A 21,043-nucleotide genomic window follows, 5' to 3' on the forward strand; every position below is an offset into this window, starting at 1 on the left:
ACGGCACTCTCTGCTTGTAGGCAGGAAGCAAGAGCACTGACAAGTGGTTGGATTTCCCAAAGTGAGGTCGGACAGACCTGTAAGATGCTGTGACCGTGGAGTAACAGTTGTTGAGAGTCTGATTGCCTCCTGTTGGGCAGGTGACATGTTGGTAGAAACAGAGTAGCTCATAGCGAGTCGCCATAGTATGGTGTCACCTTCCATCACATCACATATTGTCATTAAGGAAGCTTAATGAATGCTGTTGACTGTTGTCATTAAGCGTCATGTGGTAAATCATGTCACTTTCAGTTCAAAGTTGATATTGTGTTGATGTCTTGGCTGTGAAAACTTGATATTAGCCACGGAAACAAAATGTCAGTATTCTGTCCTCATTTCATCCCCGTTCGCTCAACCAAACAGACAGCTAACAGCTAACACATCCAATGAACTTCAGAGGCAAGCTGTAGTTTCCAGGCTTTACTTGACCTCAGTTCAGCAATGGAGTGTTAACCTTTTTTTTGTAAAAATGCAAACAAACATAAAATGTACATTATAAATGTGCCTTGTCATTACTCATATTCCATACAAACAGATATGCACTAGCCTAGCCTATCAATGAGGTTACATAGAATAGCTTTCGAAGCTAACGCGGCTAACGCAATCTAAACGAGCATTCAAAACGTTCTATCGATATATTCTTAAATACATTTCTAAGTCAATACTTACAAGCAGAGCCTTCCCAAGGCATGAACGCTTTCAAGAGAGTAAGTAGGAAATGTAAAATATTTCCTAGAGAACAGCGTAATCACACAACTTCTGTCAATCAGCTTCCGGAATTAGAATGAACTTTGACCAGCGACGTCACGACCCTTTGACTACCACGTATTTATGAAATCATTTCTATTTTAATGGAAGCCGCTAGATGGCGCAAAATCATCACAAATAACACTAGATTACTACTAAAATAAGAACGCCATGACACTCCCCGCCTGGTATTGTGAGATACCACTATTAATTGAACTAATGATGCATTAACTTCACCATAAACACAGTTATGCAGCAGTCAGTCTTTAGGTGACACGAGGAGCACCGTCTCGGACACAGGTCTCAGATAAGTCGTGACGGCTCCATCTTTGGAGACCTTCACCTTGATCTTTCTGATTTTCCCATCTTCATCACAGTAGGCACTGAGCTTGTGTAGAGGAATGTGTTTAGGAACATCCTTTCTTCTGGCTATGCAGTTAAGTTCATCTTCAAAGTCCTCTCGCTGCACACATTTGATGATGACGACCTCTGCTTTCGTCAGCTCTTCGACTGTGTGCGGCTGTTTGCAGTGATGCCATGAACTGCAAGTCTGGTCTCGGTCTTTGCTTTTAAAAGACTCAGCGATGTGAATGAGCAACCTTATGGCCCTGATCAGCTTCTTCCATGAAGAAAAGCACTCAAAACGCTGAGATCCGAGCTGAGAGTCATAAGTGCACAGGTGAGTGACAAATGCTCGTATTTCAGTGTCTGAATCAAGGTCAACAAGGTCATATGCTTCAGCTTCTGGCTTTCTGCTGGCTTGTAACAAGAAGACAGGTCCTTTGAGCCAGGCGCTGTCACCCAACATAGTTGCAGGCACAGAGCGTGTGCCTATGTCGACTGGGTTACAGCTTGTGGAGTCGTAGTGCCACTGCATTGGTTTTGAGGCTCTTCGGATACGCTGCACTCTGTTACTAACATATACATAGAACCTCCTTGTCTGGTTGCTTATGTATCCTAAGACTATGCTGCTATCTGTGTAGAATTTAGTAGCATCAAGAACAACGTCCAGTTCGCTGGTGATGAGCTCTGCAATCTCTACAGCTAAAACAGCAGCACTGAGTCCTAATCTCGGGACTGTAAGAGCAAATTGTGGAGCTAATTTGGCCTTTCCTAGTACAAACCCTACATGAGGCTTCTCTTCTGAGTCAGTGACTTTGAGGTAGGTGACTGCTGCAATGGCTTTGACTAGGGTGTCTTAGAACACATGTAGCTCTTTTCTGGGGCTGTTGAAATTGTAGCAGCAGCATATGGTCTCAGAATGTGTAGCTGTTTGAGATCACTATGAGAGCTACTCCATGCATTCCACTCCCTTTCTACAGGTAGTGGCGAGTCCCAATCTAAGGCCTCGCTTGAGAGCTCCCTGAGCAGCATCTGTCCCTGGACCGTTACTGGTGTAACAAATCCTAACGGGTCAAAAAGTCAATTGATGGTGGCTAGGACACCTCTGCGCGTGTAGGGTTTTGCTGAGTCAGCAACTTGAAAGGTGAAACTGTCTTTCATTAGGTCCGACCTAAGACCAAGGCTTCACTGAATGGGTGTTGCTTCAGCATCCAGGTTTAGATCTTTAAGCCCCTTGGCACGTTCATCGACAGTACATGCTTCCATGACCTCGATGCTGTTAGTGCAACTCTGTGAAGACGAAGGTTGCATGTGGAGAGCATCTTCTGCGTCCGCTTCAGCAGATCGATGGCTTCATTAGCTGTTGGCCTCGACCGGAGTCCGTCGTCAACATAGAACTCCCTCTCAATGAAGCGTCGTGCATCTGACCCGAATTCTTCTTCACCATGAGCTGCAGCACGGCGAAGACCATATATAGCAACTGAAGGGGACGGGCTGTTGCCGAACACCTGAACTTTTATTTGATACTCACAGATGTCATTAGCAGGATCATTGTACTCATGCCACAGTAAGCGGAGAAAATCTCGATGGTCTTCTCTCACGACAAGGCTGTGAAACATCTGCTCTATGTTCACAGTTACTGCTATGACCTCACGCCTGAACCGTAGCAGGACTCCTACCAAGCTGTTATTTAGGTTGGATCCAGACAGGAGAACATCATTGAGGGAGACACCATGACACTTTGCACTTGAATCAAAAACCACTCTGATCTGGCCTGGCCTCTGTGGATGGTAAACAACAAAGATGGGTAAATACCAACATTTCTATCCCTTTTGGAGTGGAGGAACAGGCTCAGCATGGTCACGATCAAAGATGTTTTGCATTAAGGTGACAAAGTGGTTCATCATCTCAGGCCTTCTCTCCAGTGTGCGCTGAAGAGATGTCAGCCGTGTGAGGGCCTGGTCCCGATTGTGAGGGAGGCGCTGGCCGGATGTTCTGAAAGGGAGTGGCGCCACCCAGCTCTTGCCATCGTCCATGTACACCTCTCTGTTCATGACATCCAGGAAAGGTCTGTCTTCAACAGAGAGCCCTATTTTGTTGTTGTCCTTGGACGTATTAAAGACGGTTTCTCCTAGAGTGCATTCATAGGGTGTAAGCATTTCAGGGACGGGGAAGAGTCTGTGCTCAGACTTGAACCCATACTTCTCTATGATGCGAACTTTGTTTGGGCATGGACTGAAGAAGGAAGGGAGTTTGTTTTCAAGGATGTTGGTGCGGTAAGTATGAACAGCTGCAGGCTTGTGAGTGTCTATGATACGTTGCCTATGATAAACCATCCCAAGTCTAATCTCTGTGCGTATGGGGCATTGTGAGGACCGCTCCGTTGCTCTCTCACCTTGTGAACTCTAAGTAGGTCTCGACCCAGGAGTAGGAGGATCTTAGCTTTAGGATCAAGAAGTGGGATAGAGTGTGCTATTATTGGCTTGAGGTGAGGGTGATGTAGTGCCGCCTCAGGAGTTGGTATTTCAGCACTGTCACTTGGAATGTTGTTGCACTTGATCAGCGTAGGCAGTGTGACTGTCGTAGCTCCTTCTAGTGATTCCGCCACAAAGCCTATAGTCCTTCTCCCGGTCATCTCTGTTGTTCCAGCACATGTACGGAGTGTAAATGGCGAGTCAGTCCCCTTGATGCTGTACATGTCAAAGAAGTCAGGACTGTCAAGAGACTGGTTACTTTGGTTGTCAAGCACAGCATATGCTCTTGTCACTCTTTCTGGGTGTGCTTTAGGAAAGACCTTCACTAAGCAGATCTTGGAGCAGGACCTTGTGCTCTGACCCTCTCCACAGACTTCACTGCGGCTTGACGAGACAGCAGGCTGAGGTGTTGTTTCTGTTCCCTCCCCGCCACGCCCAGGAAGTGGAGACGGTGGTGGTCCAGGATGAAGAGCAGAGAAGTGGTTCTCACTTTCACACTCTCTACACTTTATGGCTGTGTTGCATTCCTTGGCCATGTGGCTGGCTGAGGAGCAGCATCTAAAACAAACACCATTGGCCTTACGAAAGGCCTTACGCTCCTCAGTAGGTTGCTGCAGAACCCTCTGCAGCGCTTGAGGGAATGCGGCTTATTATGGAGAGGGCACTGTCTCTCAACATCACCCGCTTCATAGCTAAAGCCCTCCTGCTTGTCCTTCCCCTGTGGTATATCAGTCTTGTGAGCAGAACCTAGGGTTTTGTATGGTCTCTTTACAGACGCATCTGACTTGAGGTGATCTGTGCTACCTGTTGTCAGCCTGACACCTGGGTCGTTACGTGCTCGTGCTTCTTTGCAGATGAAATCGCAAAAGAATGAAAATGGAGGGAAGGTCACGCCATGGTCAGTCTTATACTTAAAACCCTGAGAGAGCCACCATTCTTAGATATTGTACAGTAACTTGTCAGCTAGAGAGAGACTTGGTTTTGGCTGTCATTGGTACAGCAACAGGCAGAAGCGGTGTCATGATGAGGAGAAACAGCAGCAGATGGTACACACTGAACAGGACCCAACACCAACATGCATTTTGTGTGTCTGTACTTGTCAGTTTCCTTATCATCTTTACTCTGCTGTGTGAAGCTGTGTTCAATTCATTTTGTTTCTGTTTTGTTTTTTGTTTTTTTATTTTCCCCCCCCCTTTTTCTCCCCAATTGTACTTGGCCAATTACCCCACTCTTCCGGGCCATTCCGGTCTCTGCTCCACCCCCTCTGCTGATACGGGGAGGGCTGCAGACTACCACATGCCTCCTCCCATACATGTGGAGTCAAAAGTCGCTTCTTTTCACCTGACAGAGAGGAGTTTCACCAGGGGGACGTAGCACGTGGGAGGATCACGCTATTCCCCCCAGTTTTCCCCCTCCTGAACAGACGACCTGTCCGACCTGAGGAGGCGCTAGTGCAGCAACCAGGACACATACCCACATCCGGCTTCCCACCCACCGACAAGGCCAATTGGGTCTGTAGGGATGCCCGACCAAGCCGGAGGTAACATAGGGATTCGAACCAGCGATCCCCGTGTTGGTAGGCAACGTAATAGACCGCTACGCTACCCGGACGCCCTTCAGTTCATTGTTTTGATGGATTGTTTTTGGTTTTTTTTGCTTTGCAAAGCACTTCAGAATAAACTGTTGTGTTGTAATGATGACATGTTGTAGTGTGAGGTGAGAGCGGTGTGTGTTGTGTTGTAGTGATGACATTTTGTAGTGTGCGGTGAGAGTGGTGTTTGTTGTGTTGTAATGATGACATGTTGTAGTGTGAGGTGAGAGTGGTGTGTGTTGTGTTGTAGTGATGACATGTTGTAGTGTGAGGTGAGAGTGGTGTTTGTTGTGTTGTAGTGATGACATGTTGTAGTGTGCGGTGAGAGTGGTGTGTGTTGTGTTGTAGTGATGACCTGTTGTAGTGTGAGGTGAGAGTGGTGTGTGTTTTGTTTCACACACACACGTTACACCTCCAGTAGACTTGAGACACTGCCACATGTCTCAGAGTATAAGACGTGTCCCTCCCTGTCTGTGTGTGTCTTTGTCTCAGAGTGTAAGACAAGTGTCCCTGTCCGTGTGTGTCTATGACTCAGAGTGTAAGACAAGTGTCCCTGTCCGTGTGTGTCTTTGTCTCAGAGTGTAAGACAAGTGTCCCTGTCCGTGTGTGTCTATGACTCAGAGTGTAAGACAAGTGTCCCTGTCTGTGTGTGTCTTTTGATTCAGAATGTAAAACAAGTGTCCCTCCCTGTCTGTGTGTGTCTTTTGATTCAGAATGTAAAACAAGTGTCCCTCCCTGTCCGTGTGTGTCTTTGTCTCAGAGTATAAGACGTGTCCCTCCCTGTCCGTGTGTGTCTTTGTCTCAGAGTGTAAGACAAGTGTCCCTGCCTATGTGTGTCTTTGTCTCAGAGTATAAGACGTGTCCCTCCCTGTCTGTGTGTGTCTTTGTCTCAGAGTGTAAGACAAGTGTCCCTGTCTGTGTGTGTCTTTTGATTCAGAATGTAAAACAAGTGTCCCTCCCTGTTCGTGTGTGTCTTTGTCTCAGAGTATAAGACGTGTCCCTCCCTGTCTGTGTGTTTTTTTGTCTCAGAGTATAAGACGTGTCCCTCCCTGTCTGTGTGTGTCTTTGTCTCAGAGTATAAGACAAGTGTCCCTGACTGTGTGTGTCTTTGTCTCGGAGTATAAGACAAGTGTCCCTCACTGGCGGTGTGTCTTTGTCTCAGAGTATAAGACGTGTCCCTCCCTGGCCGTTTGTGTCTTTGTCTCAGAGTATAAGACGTGTCCCTCCCTGGCAGTTTGTGTCTTTGTCTCAGAGTATAAGACGTGTCCCTCCCTGTCCGTGTGTGTCTTTGTCTCAGAGTATAAGACAAGTGTCCCTGGACATGTGTGTCTTTGTCTCAGAGTATAAGACAAGTGTCCCTGTCTGTGTGTGTCTTTGTCTCAGAGTATAAGACGTGTCCCTCCCTGTCCGTTTGTGTCTTTGTCTCAGAGTATAAGACGTGTCCCTCCCTGACCGTGTGTGTCTTTGTCTCAGAGTATAAGACATGTCCCTCCCTGGCCGTTTGTGTCTTTGTCTCAGAGTATAAGACGTGTCCCTCCCTGTCTGTGTGTGTCTTTGTCTCAGAGTATAAGACGTGTCCCTCCCTATCCGTTTGTGTCTTTGTCTCAGAGTATAAGACGTGTCCCTCCCTGGCCGTTTGTGTCTTTGTCTCAGAGTATAAGACGTGTCCCTCCCTGGCCGTGTGTGTCTTTGTCTCAGAGTATAAGACAAGTGTCCCTGGACATGTGTGTCTTTGTCTCAGAGTATAAGACAAGTGTCCCTGTCTGTGTGTGTCTTTGTCTCAGAGTATAAGACGTGTCCCTCCCTGTCCTTTGTGTCTTTGTCTCAGAGTATAAGATGTGTCCCTCCCTGTCCGTTTGTGTCTTTGTCTCAGAGTATAAGACGTGTCCCTCCCTGTCTGTGTGTGTCTTTGTCTCAGAGTATAAGACGTGTCCCTCCCTGTCTGTGTGTGTCTTTGTCTCAGAGTATAAGACGTGTCCCTCCCTTTCCGTTTGTGTCTTTGTCTCAGAGTGTAAGACAAGTGTCCCTGTCCGTGTGTGTCTTTGTCTCAGGGTATAAGACAAGTGTCCCTATCCGTGTGTGTCTTTGTCTCAGAGTATAAGACAAGTGTCCCCCCCTGTCCGTGTGTGTCTTTGTCTCAGAGTGTAAAACAAGTGTCCCCCCCTGTCCGTGTGTGTCTCTGTGCAGCTGGTGTTGTCAGGAGCGATCCAGATCGCCGACAAGGTGGCGGGTGGGACCTCGGTGGTGGTGCACTGCAGCGACGGCTGGGACCGCACGGCCCAGCTCAGCTCCCTGGCCATGCTGATGCTGGACAGCCACTACCGCACGCTGCGCGGCTTCCAGGTCAGGCTGTGTGTGTCTGTGTGTGTCTGTGTGTGTCTGTGTGTGTGTGTGTGTGTGTGTGTGTGTGTGTGTGTGTCTGTGTGTGTGTGTGTGTGTGTCTGTGTGTGTGTCTGTGTGTGTGTCTGTGTGTGTGTGTGTCTGACAGTGTGGCGTGCAGAAGACACCTTTACATATGCAAGACACGAGTGTTGAAATGGAAGGTGAGACATGTGAAGTAGTGGAGTGTCTCGTCAGGACACCCGTCTTGTCTCCTGTCATCTACCTGCTGCACATAGGACATGAGACCACACATGGTGTCCCCAACCCACAACACAAACACCACAACACGAACACAACAACACAAACACCGCAACACAAACACAACAACACAAACACCGCAACAGATCCAACCCACAGCAGTGCAACACAAACACCACAACACAAACACAACAACACAAACACAACAACACATCCAACCCACAGCAGTGCAACACAAACACCACAACACGAACACAACAACACAAACACCGCAACACATCCAACCCACAGCAGTGCAACACAAACACCACAATACATCCAACCCACAGCAGTGCAACACAAACACCACAACACAAACACAACAACACAAACACCGCAACACATCCAACCCACAGCAGTGCAACACAAACACCACAACACAAACACAACAACACAAACACAACAACACATCCAACCCACAGCAGTGCAACACAAACACCACAACACGAACACAACAACACAAACACAACAACACATCCAACCTACAGCAGTGCAACACAAACACCACAACACATCCAACCCACAGCAGTGCAACACAAACACCACAACACAAACACAACAACACATCCAACCCACAGCAGTGCAACACAAACACCACAACACGAACACAACAACACAAACACAACAACACATCCAACCCACAGCAGTGCAACACAAACACCACAACACATCCAACCCACAGCAGTGCAACACAAACACCACAACACAAACACAACAACACAAACACCGCAACACATCCAACCCACAGCAGTACAGCAAAAAGACCAGAACACAAATCCAAACTAACACACATACCCAAACTAACACACATACCCACACTAACACATATCCAAACTAACACACATACCCACACTAACACACATATCCACACTAATACACATATCCACACTAACACACATACCCAAACTAACACACATATCCAAACTAACACACATACCCAAACTAACACACATATCCAAACTAACACACATACCCACACTAACACACATATCCACACTAACACACATACCCACACTAACACACATATCCACACTAACACCCCCCCCCAAACTAACACACATATCCAAACTAACACACATACCCACACTTCCACACTAACACACATATCCACACTAACACACATATCCACACTAACACACATATCCACACTAACACCCCCCCAAACTAACACACATATCCACACTAACACACATATCCACACTAACACACATACCCACACTAACACACATATCCACACTAACACACATATCCACACTAACACACATATCCACACTAACACTCCCCCCAAACTAACACACATATCCACACTAACACACATACCCACACTAACACTCCCCCCAAGCTAACACATATACCCACACTAACACACATACCCACACTAACACACATCCACACTAACACACATATCCACACTAACGCTCCCCCCAAACTAACACACATATCCACACTAACACACATACCCACACTAACACATACCCACACTAACACACATACCCACACTAACACACATCCACACTAACACACATACCCACACTAACACACATACCCACACTAACACACATACCCACACTAACACACATCCACACTAACACACATACCCACACTAACACACATACACACACTAACACACATCCACACTAACACACATACCCACACTAACACACATCCACACTAACACACATATCCACACTAACGCTCCCCCCAAACTAACACACATATCCACACTAACACACATACCCACACTAACACATATCCACACTAACACACATACCCACACTAACACATATCCATACTAACACATACCCACACTAACACATACCCACACTAACACATACCCACACTAACACATATCCATACTAACACATACCCACACTAACACACATACCCACACTAACACACATATCCACACTAACACATATCCACACTAACACATATCCACACTAACACATACCCACACTAACACTCCCCCCAAACTAACACACATATCCACACTAACACACATACCCAAACTAACACACATACCCAAACTAACACACATACCCAAACTAACACATAGCCACACTAACACACATACCCAAACTAACACACATACCCAAACTAACACATAGCCACACTAACACACACATCCAAACTAACACACATAGCCACACTAACACACAACCAAACTAACACACATATCCACACTAACACACATCCAAACTAACACACACATCCAAACTAACACACACACCCAAACTAACACACATATCCAAACTAACACACACATCCAAAGTAACACACACATCCAAACTAACACACACACCCAAACTAACACACATATCCAAACTAACACACACATCCAAACTAAAACACACACCCAAACTAACACACATATCCAAACTAAAACACACACCCAAACTAACACACATATCCAAACTAACACACACATCCAAACTAACAAACATACCCACACTAACACACACATCCAAACTAACACACACATCCAAACTAACAAACATACCCACACTAACACACATATCCAAACTAAAACACACACCCAAACTAACACACATAGCCACACTAACACACACAACCAAACTAACACACATACCCACACTAACACACACCCAAACTAACACACATATCCAAACTAACACACATACCCAAACTAACACACATATCCAAACTAACACACACATCCAAACTAACACACACACCCAAACTAACACACATATCCAAACTAACACACACATCCAAACTAAAACACACACCGAAACTAACACACATATCCAAACTAACACACATATCCAAACTAACAAACATACCCACACTAACACACATATCCAAACTAACACACACATCCAAACTAACACACACACCCAAACTAACACATATCCAAACTAACACACACATCCAAACTAAAACACACACCCAAACTAACACACACACCCAAACTAACACACACATCCAAACTAACAAACATACCCACACTAACACATATCCAAACTAACACACACATCCAAACTAACACACACACCCAAACTAACACACATATCCAAACTAACACACACATCCAAACTAACACACACACCCAAACTAACACACATATCCAAAGTAACACACATATCCAAACTAACACACACATCCAAACTAACACAAACACCCAAACTAACACACATACCCAAACTAACACACATACCCAAACTAACACACATATCCAAAGTAACACACACATCCAAACTAACACACACACCCAAACTAACACACATATCCAAACTAACACACACATCCAAACTAAAACACACACCCAAACTAACACACATATCCAAACTAACACACACATCCAAACTAACAAACATACCCACACTAACACATATCCAAACTAACACACATACCCACACTAACACACATATCCAAACTAACACACATACCCAAACTAACACACATATCCAAACTAACACACACATCCAAACTAACACACATACCCACACTAACACACATATCCAAACTAACACACATATCCAAACTAACACACATACCCAAACTAACACACATATCCAAAGTAACACACATATCCAAACTAACACACATATCCAAACTAACACACATACCCAAACTAACACACATATCCAAACTAACACACACATCCAAACTAACAAACATACCCACACTAACACATATCCAAACTAACACACATATCCAAACTAACACACATACCCAAACTAACACACATATCCAAACTAACACACACATCCAAACTAACAAACATACCCACACTAACACATATCCAAACTAACACACATATCCAAACTAACACACATACCCAAACTAACACACATATCCAAAGTAACACACATATCCAAACTAACACACATATCCAAACTAACACACATACCCAAACTAACACACATATCCAAAGTAACACACATATCCAAACTAACACACACATCCACACTGACACACACATCTAAATTAAAAAAAAAAAAATCACTGTCCAGGAGAACGAACGCCCGCCAGCCAGGATGTCTGTCGGCACTGCCGGTCTGCATGGGCTAGCGGTTAGCTTAGCCCACCCCGTGTCCTGTCAGACCACCCTCGGTGCTTCCTCTTCAGGTGCAGCTCTGGTCATTGCCGTGGTCCTTGGGCCCGCCGAACGCAGCAGACCAGGCTCCCCCAGCCGATCCAACGCTCACACCTAAAGAACTCACATTACTAAGATATCTGGCTCCAAGAGTCAGGTTTAAGTCTAACTGAAGAGTTCATTGGTGCTACCGTAAAAACTGTTCATCAGCTCGAGGAAATCTGCTGGACTGCTCACATAACTGCTTTGATGTCACACAGGCCCACTGCACACACAGTGAAGCTCAACATAATGGGATCGCAGGCCATTAAATCAAAAGTTGTTCACACCATTGTCCTATGCTACAGGCACTGTTGGTCTGATCAGCACTCTCCATGTCTCTCGGCCATCTTGCCTGCTAATACTGATGTCAGCTTGTGTATTTTGTCTCCTCTGGATTGAACATCAGCGCCCATGCAGGTCTCTTAGTGTTGAGCCTATGTGATGGCAGGCAGCAGACACACTGGCAGAAGAACAGCTGTACAACATCACTCATCTTCATCATTCATGTTCAAACATGCCTTCAACTCTTATTATGGGGTCTTAAAATTACCAAGTTACATGTTCAGCTATTGAAAGTTATTTTAAAGGGTTTTCGATGCTTTTAAATTTTACACTTTTTTCTTTACATTTTCCTTCAGAAGCTTAGTTCATTTGTAAGAATGTTCGTGTAATGCATGGGCTTGGGTCAGTCACATTTTAAAGGGAAACGATTACAATTGTCATTATCTCTGTATACGTTATTTCTATACATTATATCTATACATTATATATGTATACATTATCTTTAGGCAGCTCTATACCTTATATCTGTACATTTTATCTTTGAGCTTTATCTCTACATTATCTCTATAAACATGCTCTCTATAGGCATTATCTCTATATACATGCTCTCTATATACATTATGTCTGTACATTATATCTTTAAACTTTATATCTACATTATCACTATAAATGATCTCTGTAGACATGATCTCTGTATACATTCTTTCTATATACATTCTCTGTATACATTGTCTCTATACATTATATGTATATACATTATCTGTATACATTATCTCTATATACATTATCTCATTTCATTGACAACTGATGATTGCTTATAGCATGAAACAGGCTTGTACTATCTCATAGACTTGACTAACTGGATTATTTTGCTCCTTATTTGTTGAGCACTTTCCCTACCGTTGAGTGTTTCTTTTAACAAAGTTATATACATTATCTCTGTATACATGCTCAGAGGGGACATAGGGGATGCGGGGGAGGTATCCGCTGTACATCTGGCTCACTGTAGAGCTGTCCCCACAAGCAAGTTAAAATGTCCTGACATCAGGTCCTGTTGTGGTCCTTCTGTGTGTTTGCAGGTGGAGACAGCTACAGTGCATGTGTGTTTGCAGGTGGAGGCAGCTACAGTGCATGCTGTTCTGCATGTGAACAGAGCTCTGCAGCCTGACTGGATGAGACTTGTCAAGTGGGAAACACTTGTGCATTGTAGAGATGGCGACAGCAAAATTGTTTGAATTCTTTGCTTGCCATTTGGGGGGAGATAGAGGGGTGTAGCAGTGTGTGAAGAAAGACTTCTACTACTACTATTACTTTCGGCTGCTCCCGTTAGGGGTCGCCACAGTGCATCATCCGTTTCCATCTCTTCCTGTCTTCTACATCTTCCTCTGTCACACCAGCCACCTGCATGTCCTCCCTCACCACATCCATAAACCTCCTCTTTGGCCTTCCTCTTTTCCTCTTCCCTGGCAGCTCCATGTTCAGCATCCTTCTCCCAATATACTCAGCATCTCTCCTCCACACATGTCCAAACCATCTCAATCTTGCCTCGCTTGCTTTGTCTCCAAACCGTCCAACCTGATTTGTCCCTCTAATATAATCGTTCCTAATCCTGTCCTTCTTCATCACTCCCAGTGAAAATATTAGTATCTTCATCTCTGCCACCTCCAGCTCCACCTCCTGTCTTTTCTTCAGTGCCACTGTCTCCAAACCACATAACATAGCTGGTCTCACTACCATCTTGTAAACCTTCCCTTTAACTCTTGCTGGTACCCTTCTGTTGCAAATCACTCCTGACACTCTTCTCTACCCACTCCACCCTGCCTGCACTCTCTTCTTCACCTCTCTTCTGCACTCCCCGTTACTTTGGACAGTTGACCCCAAGTATTTAAACTCATATGCCTTTGTAACCTCTACTCCTTGCATCCTCATTACGCTGTCCTCCCTCTCCTTCACGCATAGGTATTCTGTCTTGCTCCTATGACTCTCATTCCTCTTCTCTCCAGTGCATACCTTCACCTCTCCAGGCTCTCCTCAACCTGGAGAGGTGGAGGTATGCACTGGTGAGAAGTGAAGAAAATCTTAATGCTTCAGCATACCAAGACATTTTGGACATTTCTATGCTTCCAACTTTGTGGGAACAGTTTGGGAAGGGCCCTTTTCTGTTCCAGCATGACTGTGCCCCAGTGCACAAAGCAAGGTCCATTAAGACATGGCTGGGTGAGCTTGGTGTGGAAGAAATTGACTGGCCCGCACAGAGCCCTGACCTCAACCCCATCGAACACCTTTGGGATGAACTAGAACGGAGATTGCGAGCCAGGTCTTCTTGTCCAACATCAGTGCCTGACCTCACAAATGCTCTTCTGGATGAATGGGGAAAAATTCCCACAGACACACTCCAAAATCTTGTGGAAAGCCTTCACAGAAGAGCAGAAATCTGTTATAGCTGCAAGGGGGGGGGGGGACAACTCCATATTAATGCCTATGGATTTAGAATGGGATGTCATAAAAGCTCCTGTAGGTGTAAGGGCCTGGTGTCCCAACACTTTTGTACATATAGTGTAGTTTGCAGTGGGTAGGTAGGGTACTTGGTGTGTGACGAAAGACAATATGACAAAAAAACTATTGATTCAGTTTTCAGATTCAACAAAGTAAATTGAGTTATACTGCATTGCTTGACACGATCACTGGCCAGAGGATCAGCAGCCAACAGGTGTGACATTTCCCTATCGGCCTGCAATCAGCCAGTATGTGTGGCACCGGCATACTGGTTGGCCTGTGATTAGGTGCACCTGTCATGGTCTTTGATCTGGGCTCTCCCAGATCAAAGCTTTGGTTCACCTGCGCCCAGTTTCCTTGATTGGCCTGTGATTAGGTGCACCTGTGCTGGGGACCGTTTGACTGGGTGCTTTGCAGACATACATCGTCAAGTCTTGGAGAGGCTTCGTGTAGGTCTGCGGAAACCCGTGTCTCCTGAACCCTCGTCTGCCTCCTCTGTGTGAGTGTTTCCTTTGTTTAGTATTTTATGTTTATTCTGGTTTGCATTTTTGCCTGCCCTGCTTGGCAGTGGTTTTTTGGGGTATCGTTTGTTTGCTCAAGTCCAGTAAAGCGACTTCGTACTTACCAACTGCTTCTGCCTCTTCTCTGCAACTGGGTCCAAACACACTGTGTTACAGCAAGACTCGACCAGACATGGGCCCAGCAGAGTTAGAGCAGTTACGTGTCGCTGTTACCACCCAAGGTGCAGCTCTGGGCAGATAGCACACCGAGCTGCAGTCACTGAAGGTGAGCATCGACTCCATCTCCAGTTTTTTTGGAGAGATCCGGCCCATGCTTCAGCAGCGGACAGCGGATCACTCCCAGCTGCAGCAGGTCCAGGCTCAACAGCAGCCAGATGATGACCGCAATCACCAGCCTCTCCACCGCTCTCCAGCAGCTACAACCTACCCAGACAGCGCCACCTGTGTCAGCAACGCCCACTCCTACCAGTATGGACCCAGCAGAGGGATTGGCGTACCGGCGACAACGTAGGCCGAGCCCGGTGTCTGGGATGAATGGCCTCCAGCGAGGGGTTGTTCAGTTGGATGACCAGCAGACTGCGTCCCGGTCTGCTGGCCCTGAACCCACAAGCCACCAACTGCCTACCGCCTGGTAAACCGCCAATCGAGGACCCATTCTGGGGAAAGTGCCTGGCCTGGGGAGGTCCCCGGAGTCTCTGCCAGTCCCATGTTCCTCGGCAGCCGGCCGACGTCCTGTCCGACTACAAATCGCCGGTCTCATCGGCTGACTCCGTCTACAGGTTCCTGTTCAGCTGGCCACTTCCGCCGACCAGTTGGGCTTGGCTGCCCAGCGTCCCCGAGCCTCAGCTGCCTAGCGTCCCCGGGGCGCCTCCGAAATCTGCTCCACGACCGGCTGCCACGCCGCCTCCGATGTCCGTTTCCCCCGCAGCTGCCATGCCGCCTCCGATGTCCGTCTCCCCCGCGGCTGTCCCGCCGCCTGTGGGTTCAGTCTTCCCCGCGGCCGTCCCGCCGCCACCTCTGAAGTCTGGTTGCCCCGCGGCTGTCCAGCCACGGTGGTACTATCAGCGTTGTCCATCTGCCCGTCCGCCGGAGATGCTCTGCTTCCTGGTCACCCTCCCGATCCGTCCCAGCCCTCGGGCCGCCCGCCGGAGATGCTCTGCCTCCTGCGTCCTGGCCACCCGTCTGAGATCCCTGGCCCCATTCGTCCTCCCCCTGGGCCCTTCGTCCTCCCCCTAGTCCCCTCTGTCCGTCCTGCTGGGTCCTTTGGTTTTGGGGCGTCTGGAATCTGTCCCTGGGAGGGGGGTACTGACACGATCACTGGCTAGAGGATCAGCAGCCAACAGGTGTGACATTTCCCTATTGGCCTGCAATCAGCCAGTATGTGTGGCATCGGCGTATTGGTTGCCTGTGATTTAGGTGCACCTGCCATGGTCTGTGATCTGGGCTCTCCCATCTTTGGATTGGTGCTTTGGTTCACCTGCGCCCAGTCTCCTTGATTGGCCTGGGATTAGGTGCATCTGTGCTGGAGACTATTTGACCGGGTGCTTTGCAGACATACGTCGTTAAGTCTTGGAGAGGCTTCGCGTCGGTCTCCTCAACCCTCATCTGCCTCCTCTGTGTGAGTGTTTCCTTTGTTTAGTATTTTATGTTTATTCTGGTTTGCATTTTTGCTTGCCCTGCTTGGCAGTGGTTTTTTGGTTATTGTGTGTTTGCTGAAGTCCAGTAAAGCGACTTAGTACTTACCCACTGCTTCTGCCTCTTCTCTGCAATTGGGTCCAAACGCACTGTTACATTGCTTGATGTTATGAAATTGATTTAGTTGTCCTTTTCCTTACTTGCACATGTTTAGCAAACTCACATCTTTGGAGTCCATCTCCATTATCTCTTTATCAATGGACACCACCATGTGGACCATTTGAAATCCCATTCACATTCTACTTCCAATACCATCAGTAAGAAATGTCTCTGATAGCAGCTAATAGTAGCTGCCGGGCATTGCTAGCTGTTTAAAAAAAAGTACTTTTGCTAGTTGTTTGGCCTCAGGATGGATTTATTTTTTTTAGCTCTTCCTTTTCCATCTGACCCTTTCTTTAGTTATTTGTTTCCCCAGTTCATTTTCTTTTTTCTAGCATATGAATCTGTCATTCCTCACAAGACCAAGACCAACAAACCAACCAATTAGATAGAAGGGTGGCTTTTATAAACACAACTACTCTTCTTTATGTCTACACTACATTTCCCTATTGCTTTGTATTGCTGTCTTGTGCTGGAATAGAGCAGGGAGCAGGCAGCGTAGAAGGCTCAGGTCAGGGAGCAGGCAGCGTAGAAGGCTCAGGTCAGGGAGCAGGCAGCGTAGAAGGCTCAGGTCAGGGAGCAGGCAGCGTGAAAGGCTCAGGTCAGGGAGCAGGCACTGTGGAAGGCTCAGGTTAGGGGTCACGGAGCAGGTAGCATGGAAGGCTCAGGTCAGGTAGCGTGGAAGGCTCAGGTCAGGCAGCGTGGAAGGCTCAGGTCAGGCAGCAGGCACTGTGGAAGGCTCAGGTTAGGGGTCACGGAGCAGGTAGCGTGGAAGGCTCAGGTCAGGTAGCGTGGAAGGCTCAGGTCAGTCAGCAGGCACCGTGGAAGGCTCAGTTCAGGGAGCAGGCAGTGTGGAAGGCTCAGTTCAGGGAGCAGGCAGCGTGGAAGGCTCGGGTAAGGGAACAGGCACTGTGGAAGGCTCAGGTTAGGGGTCAGGGAGCAGGCACTGTGGAAGGCTCAGGTTAGGGGTCAGGGAGCAGGCAGCGTGGAAGGCTCAGTTCAGGGAGCAGGCAGCGTGGAAGGCTCAGTTCAGGGAGCAGGCAGCGTGGAAGGCTCAGTTCAGGGAGCAGACAGCGTGGAAGGCTCGGGTCAGGGAGCAGGCACTGTGGAAGGCTCAGGTTAGGGGTCAGGGAGCAGGTAGCGTGGAAGGCTCAGGTCAGGCAACAGGCACCGTGGAAGGCTCAGGTCAGGGAGCAGGCAGCGTGAAAGGCTCAGGTCAGGGACCAAGTAGCATGAAAGGCTCAGGTGAGGGAGCAGGCAGCGTGGAAGGCTCAGGTCAGGGAGCAGGCCTTGTTGCAGGGCATGGAGAAGGTTGACAGGTGAGAGGAGATTGGCTGTCTCAGGAAGTAGCAATGGGAATGGGATAACACTGAACTTGAGGCTAATATACGGTTTCCTCCGTGTGCTCCTGTTTCATTCCACAGATATGCAGGTCAGCTGCATTGGAGGCTCTAAATTGCCAGTAAGAGTGAATATGTTTGTCTGTCTGTGTGTTAGCTCCGCCGTGGACTGACAGCCTGTCCTGGCTTTTCCCTTGCCTTTTTCCCAATATATGCTGGGATAGGCTCCGGCCCCCATACCCTGTAATCCTGAATAGAAACAAGTGGGTATAGAGAATGTATGGATGGACGTTATTCCTAAAAAAAAAAAAAAAACCTGTCTCCCTCACCTCAGAAATGGGGGCTCCACCCCTGTCTGTATACATGTGTTGTAAGAATAACCCTCCATTTGCAGCTATAATCCTGGGCAATCTTCTGTGTTTCTCTGAAATGCCACTGAACAATCCGTGAATCTGTCTTTATGGCATTCGGTGGTATTGGCTAGTGTTGTTATTGGGGGGGGGGGGGTCAGGCACCAAAGGTGCAGAGGAACTCTAGTGCATCTTTTCTCTTCTAAAGTTATTTCTGATTTTTTTTCCCTTTTTCTCCCAGTTTAGTGGCCAATCGATCCCTATTTTTAGATCAAACACCTACCCTCGTACTGCATGCGTTCGCCAACTGCATCTCTGCAGCCGGCAGTCTCGAAGGAGTAGTGCATCTTTTCTGTTTCCTCTTCATCTTCTTCTGTCACTTTTAGTTCAATTAATCACCATGTTTCCGTGTTCAAAACTTGGAGATGGATCACGGCCCAGGTCACTCTTGGTATATAGTCAAAAGAAGAAATTAAATTGTATGGTTCCAAAAAATGTTCACCCCGTGCAACTGAAGCACATGACATATTTTACACATATGAACTAGGCCATGCCTAACTTATTTGCTCACAGGATCCATAAAATTACCATATTGGATTTTTTTTTGGGGGGGGGGGGGACAAACTGGTCCGATTTCATCCCCCTTTTTTCAAGTGGCACCTAGGGGCAGTTCTCTTAAAATAAAACAGAAATTTGATATCTCATAAGATGGCTGTGTGGTTTTCACTCCAACTGTAATTTAACACATCTGATTCAATTAATCAAGGTCTTGGTAAGTAGGTGATCAGTAGAATTGGGTGTGTTAAATTAGGGTTGGAGTGAAAATGAGCAGGATGATCGCTCTCGAGAAGCAGGGTTGGTGACCACTGCACTAACTTAATAGCATAAGACAATTGCTTTTAACACTGCCTGTAGCAGCATAGCAGCTAGCAGCAGTAACTATATGGCATGCTCCTTTCAGCTGCTATTGCTGCAGCTGCCTCAATGCATTGCATTTACTATTCCTGTTGTCATTAGACATTTACATGAATAAAGTTTTAATGATCTGAAGGCATTAATTGGGTGGCCTTTTTTATATAGTTTTTATTTTTCAAGGAAAACAAATCAAACTGAGTAATTACAATTGAAAGACGGATATTTTTTACATTTTAACATTCCCAAATCCCATTTATAGGTATGTTTATAGGCTAAGACACAGAGATTTGTGTTGCAGAATGTGCCTTGCATGAAACAAAGATTAATTATGCCTCTACGTAGCTTAAATTTCGTGTCTATATTGGGGAAAAAAGAATCTCCAAACCACTGCCTGAAACTACTACTACGCCTTTTGGCTGCTCCCGTTAGGGGGCGCCACAGCGGGTCATCCGTTTCCATCTCTTCCTGTCCTCTGCGTCTTCCTATGTCACACCAGCCACCTGAATGTCCTCCCTCACCACATCCATAAACCTCTTCTTTGGCCTTCCTCTTCCCTGGCAGCTCCATATTCAGCATCCTTCCCCCAATATACCCAGCATCTCTCCTCCACACATGTCAAAACCATCTCAATCTTGTCTCTCTTGCTTTGTCTCCAAACCGTCCAGCCTGAGCTGTCCCTCTAATATACTCATTCCTAATCCTGTCCTTCTTCATCACTCCCAATAAAAATCTTAGCATCTTCAACTCTCCCACCTCCAGCTCCACCTCCCATCTTTTCATCAGTGCCACTGTCTCCAAACCATACAACATAGCTGGTCTCACAACCATCTTGTAAACCTTCCCTTTATCTCTTGCTGGTACCCTTCTGTCGCACATCACTCCTGACACTCTTCTCCACCCTGCCTGCACGCTCTTCTTCTGCACTCCCTGTTACTTTGAACAATTGACTCCAAGTATTTAGACTCATACGCCTTCATCAACTCTACCCCTTGCATCCTCACCATTCCGCTGTCCTCCTTCTCATTCATGCATAGGTATTCCGTCTTGCTCCTACTGACTTTCATTCCTCTTCTCTCCAGTGCATACCTCCCCTTCTCCAGGCTCTCCTCAATCTGCATCCTACTCTCCATACGGATCACAATGTCATCTGCAAACATCATAGTCCACGAAGACTCCAGCCTGACCTTGTCCATCACCATTGCAAACAAGAAAGGGCTCAGAGCCGATCCTTGATGTAATCCCACCTCCACCTTGAACCCATCTGTCATTCCAACCACACACCTCACCACTGTCACACTGCCCTCATACATCTCCTGCACCACTCCTACATACTTCTATGCAACTCCTGACTTCGTCATACAATACCACACCTTCTCTCTCGGCACCCTGTCGTATGCTTTCTCTAAATCTACAAAGACACAATGTAACTCC

At 46.8% G+C, this 21,043-nt stretch overlaps 1 protein-coding gene across 1 annotated transcript in view; it reads left to right on the forward strand.

The window, feature by feature from the left end:
• mtm1 (myotubularin 1) overlaps window positions 1-21,043 on the forward strand; it is a 125,412-nt gene that overhangs the window by 69,391 nt on the left and 34,978 nt on the right. The window contains exon 11 of the mRNA XM_056300377.1: window positions 7,381-7,536. Coding sequence (XP_056156352.1) covers window positions 7,381-7,536 — 156 coding nt within the window. The remainder of the gene's footprint in view (window positions 1-7,380; window positions 7,537-21,043) is intronic.

This window comes from Lampris incognitus, chromosome 20 (genome assembly GCF_029633865.1).
Source record: "Lampris incognitus isolate fLamInc1 chromosome 20, fLamInc1.hap2, whole genome shotgun sequence".
Lineage (NCBI taxonomy): Eukaryota > Metazoa > Chordata > Actinopteri > Lampriformes > Lampridae > Lampris > Lampris incognitus.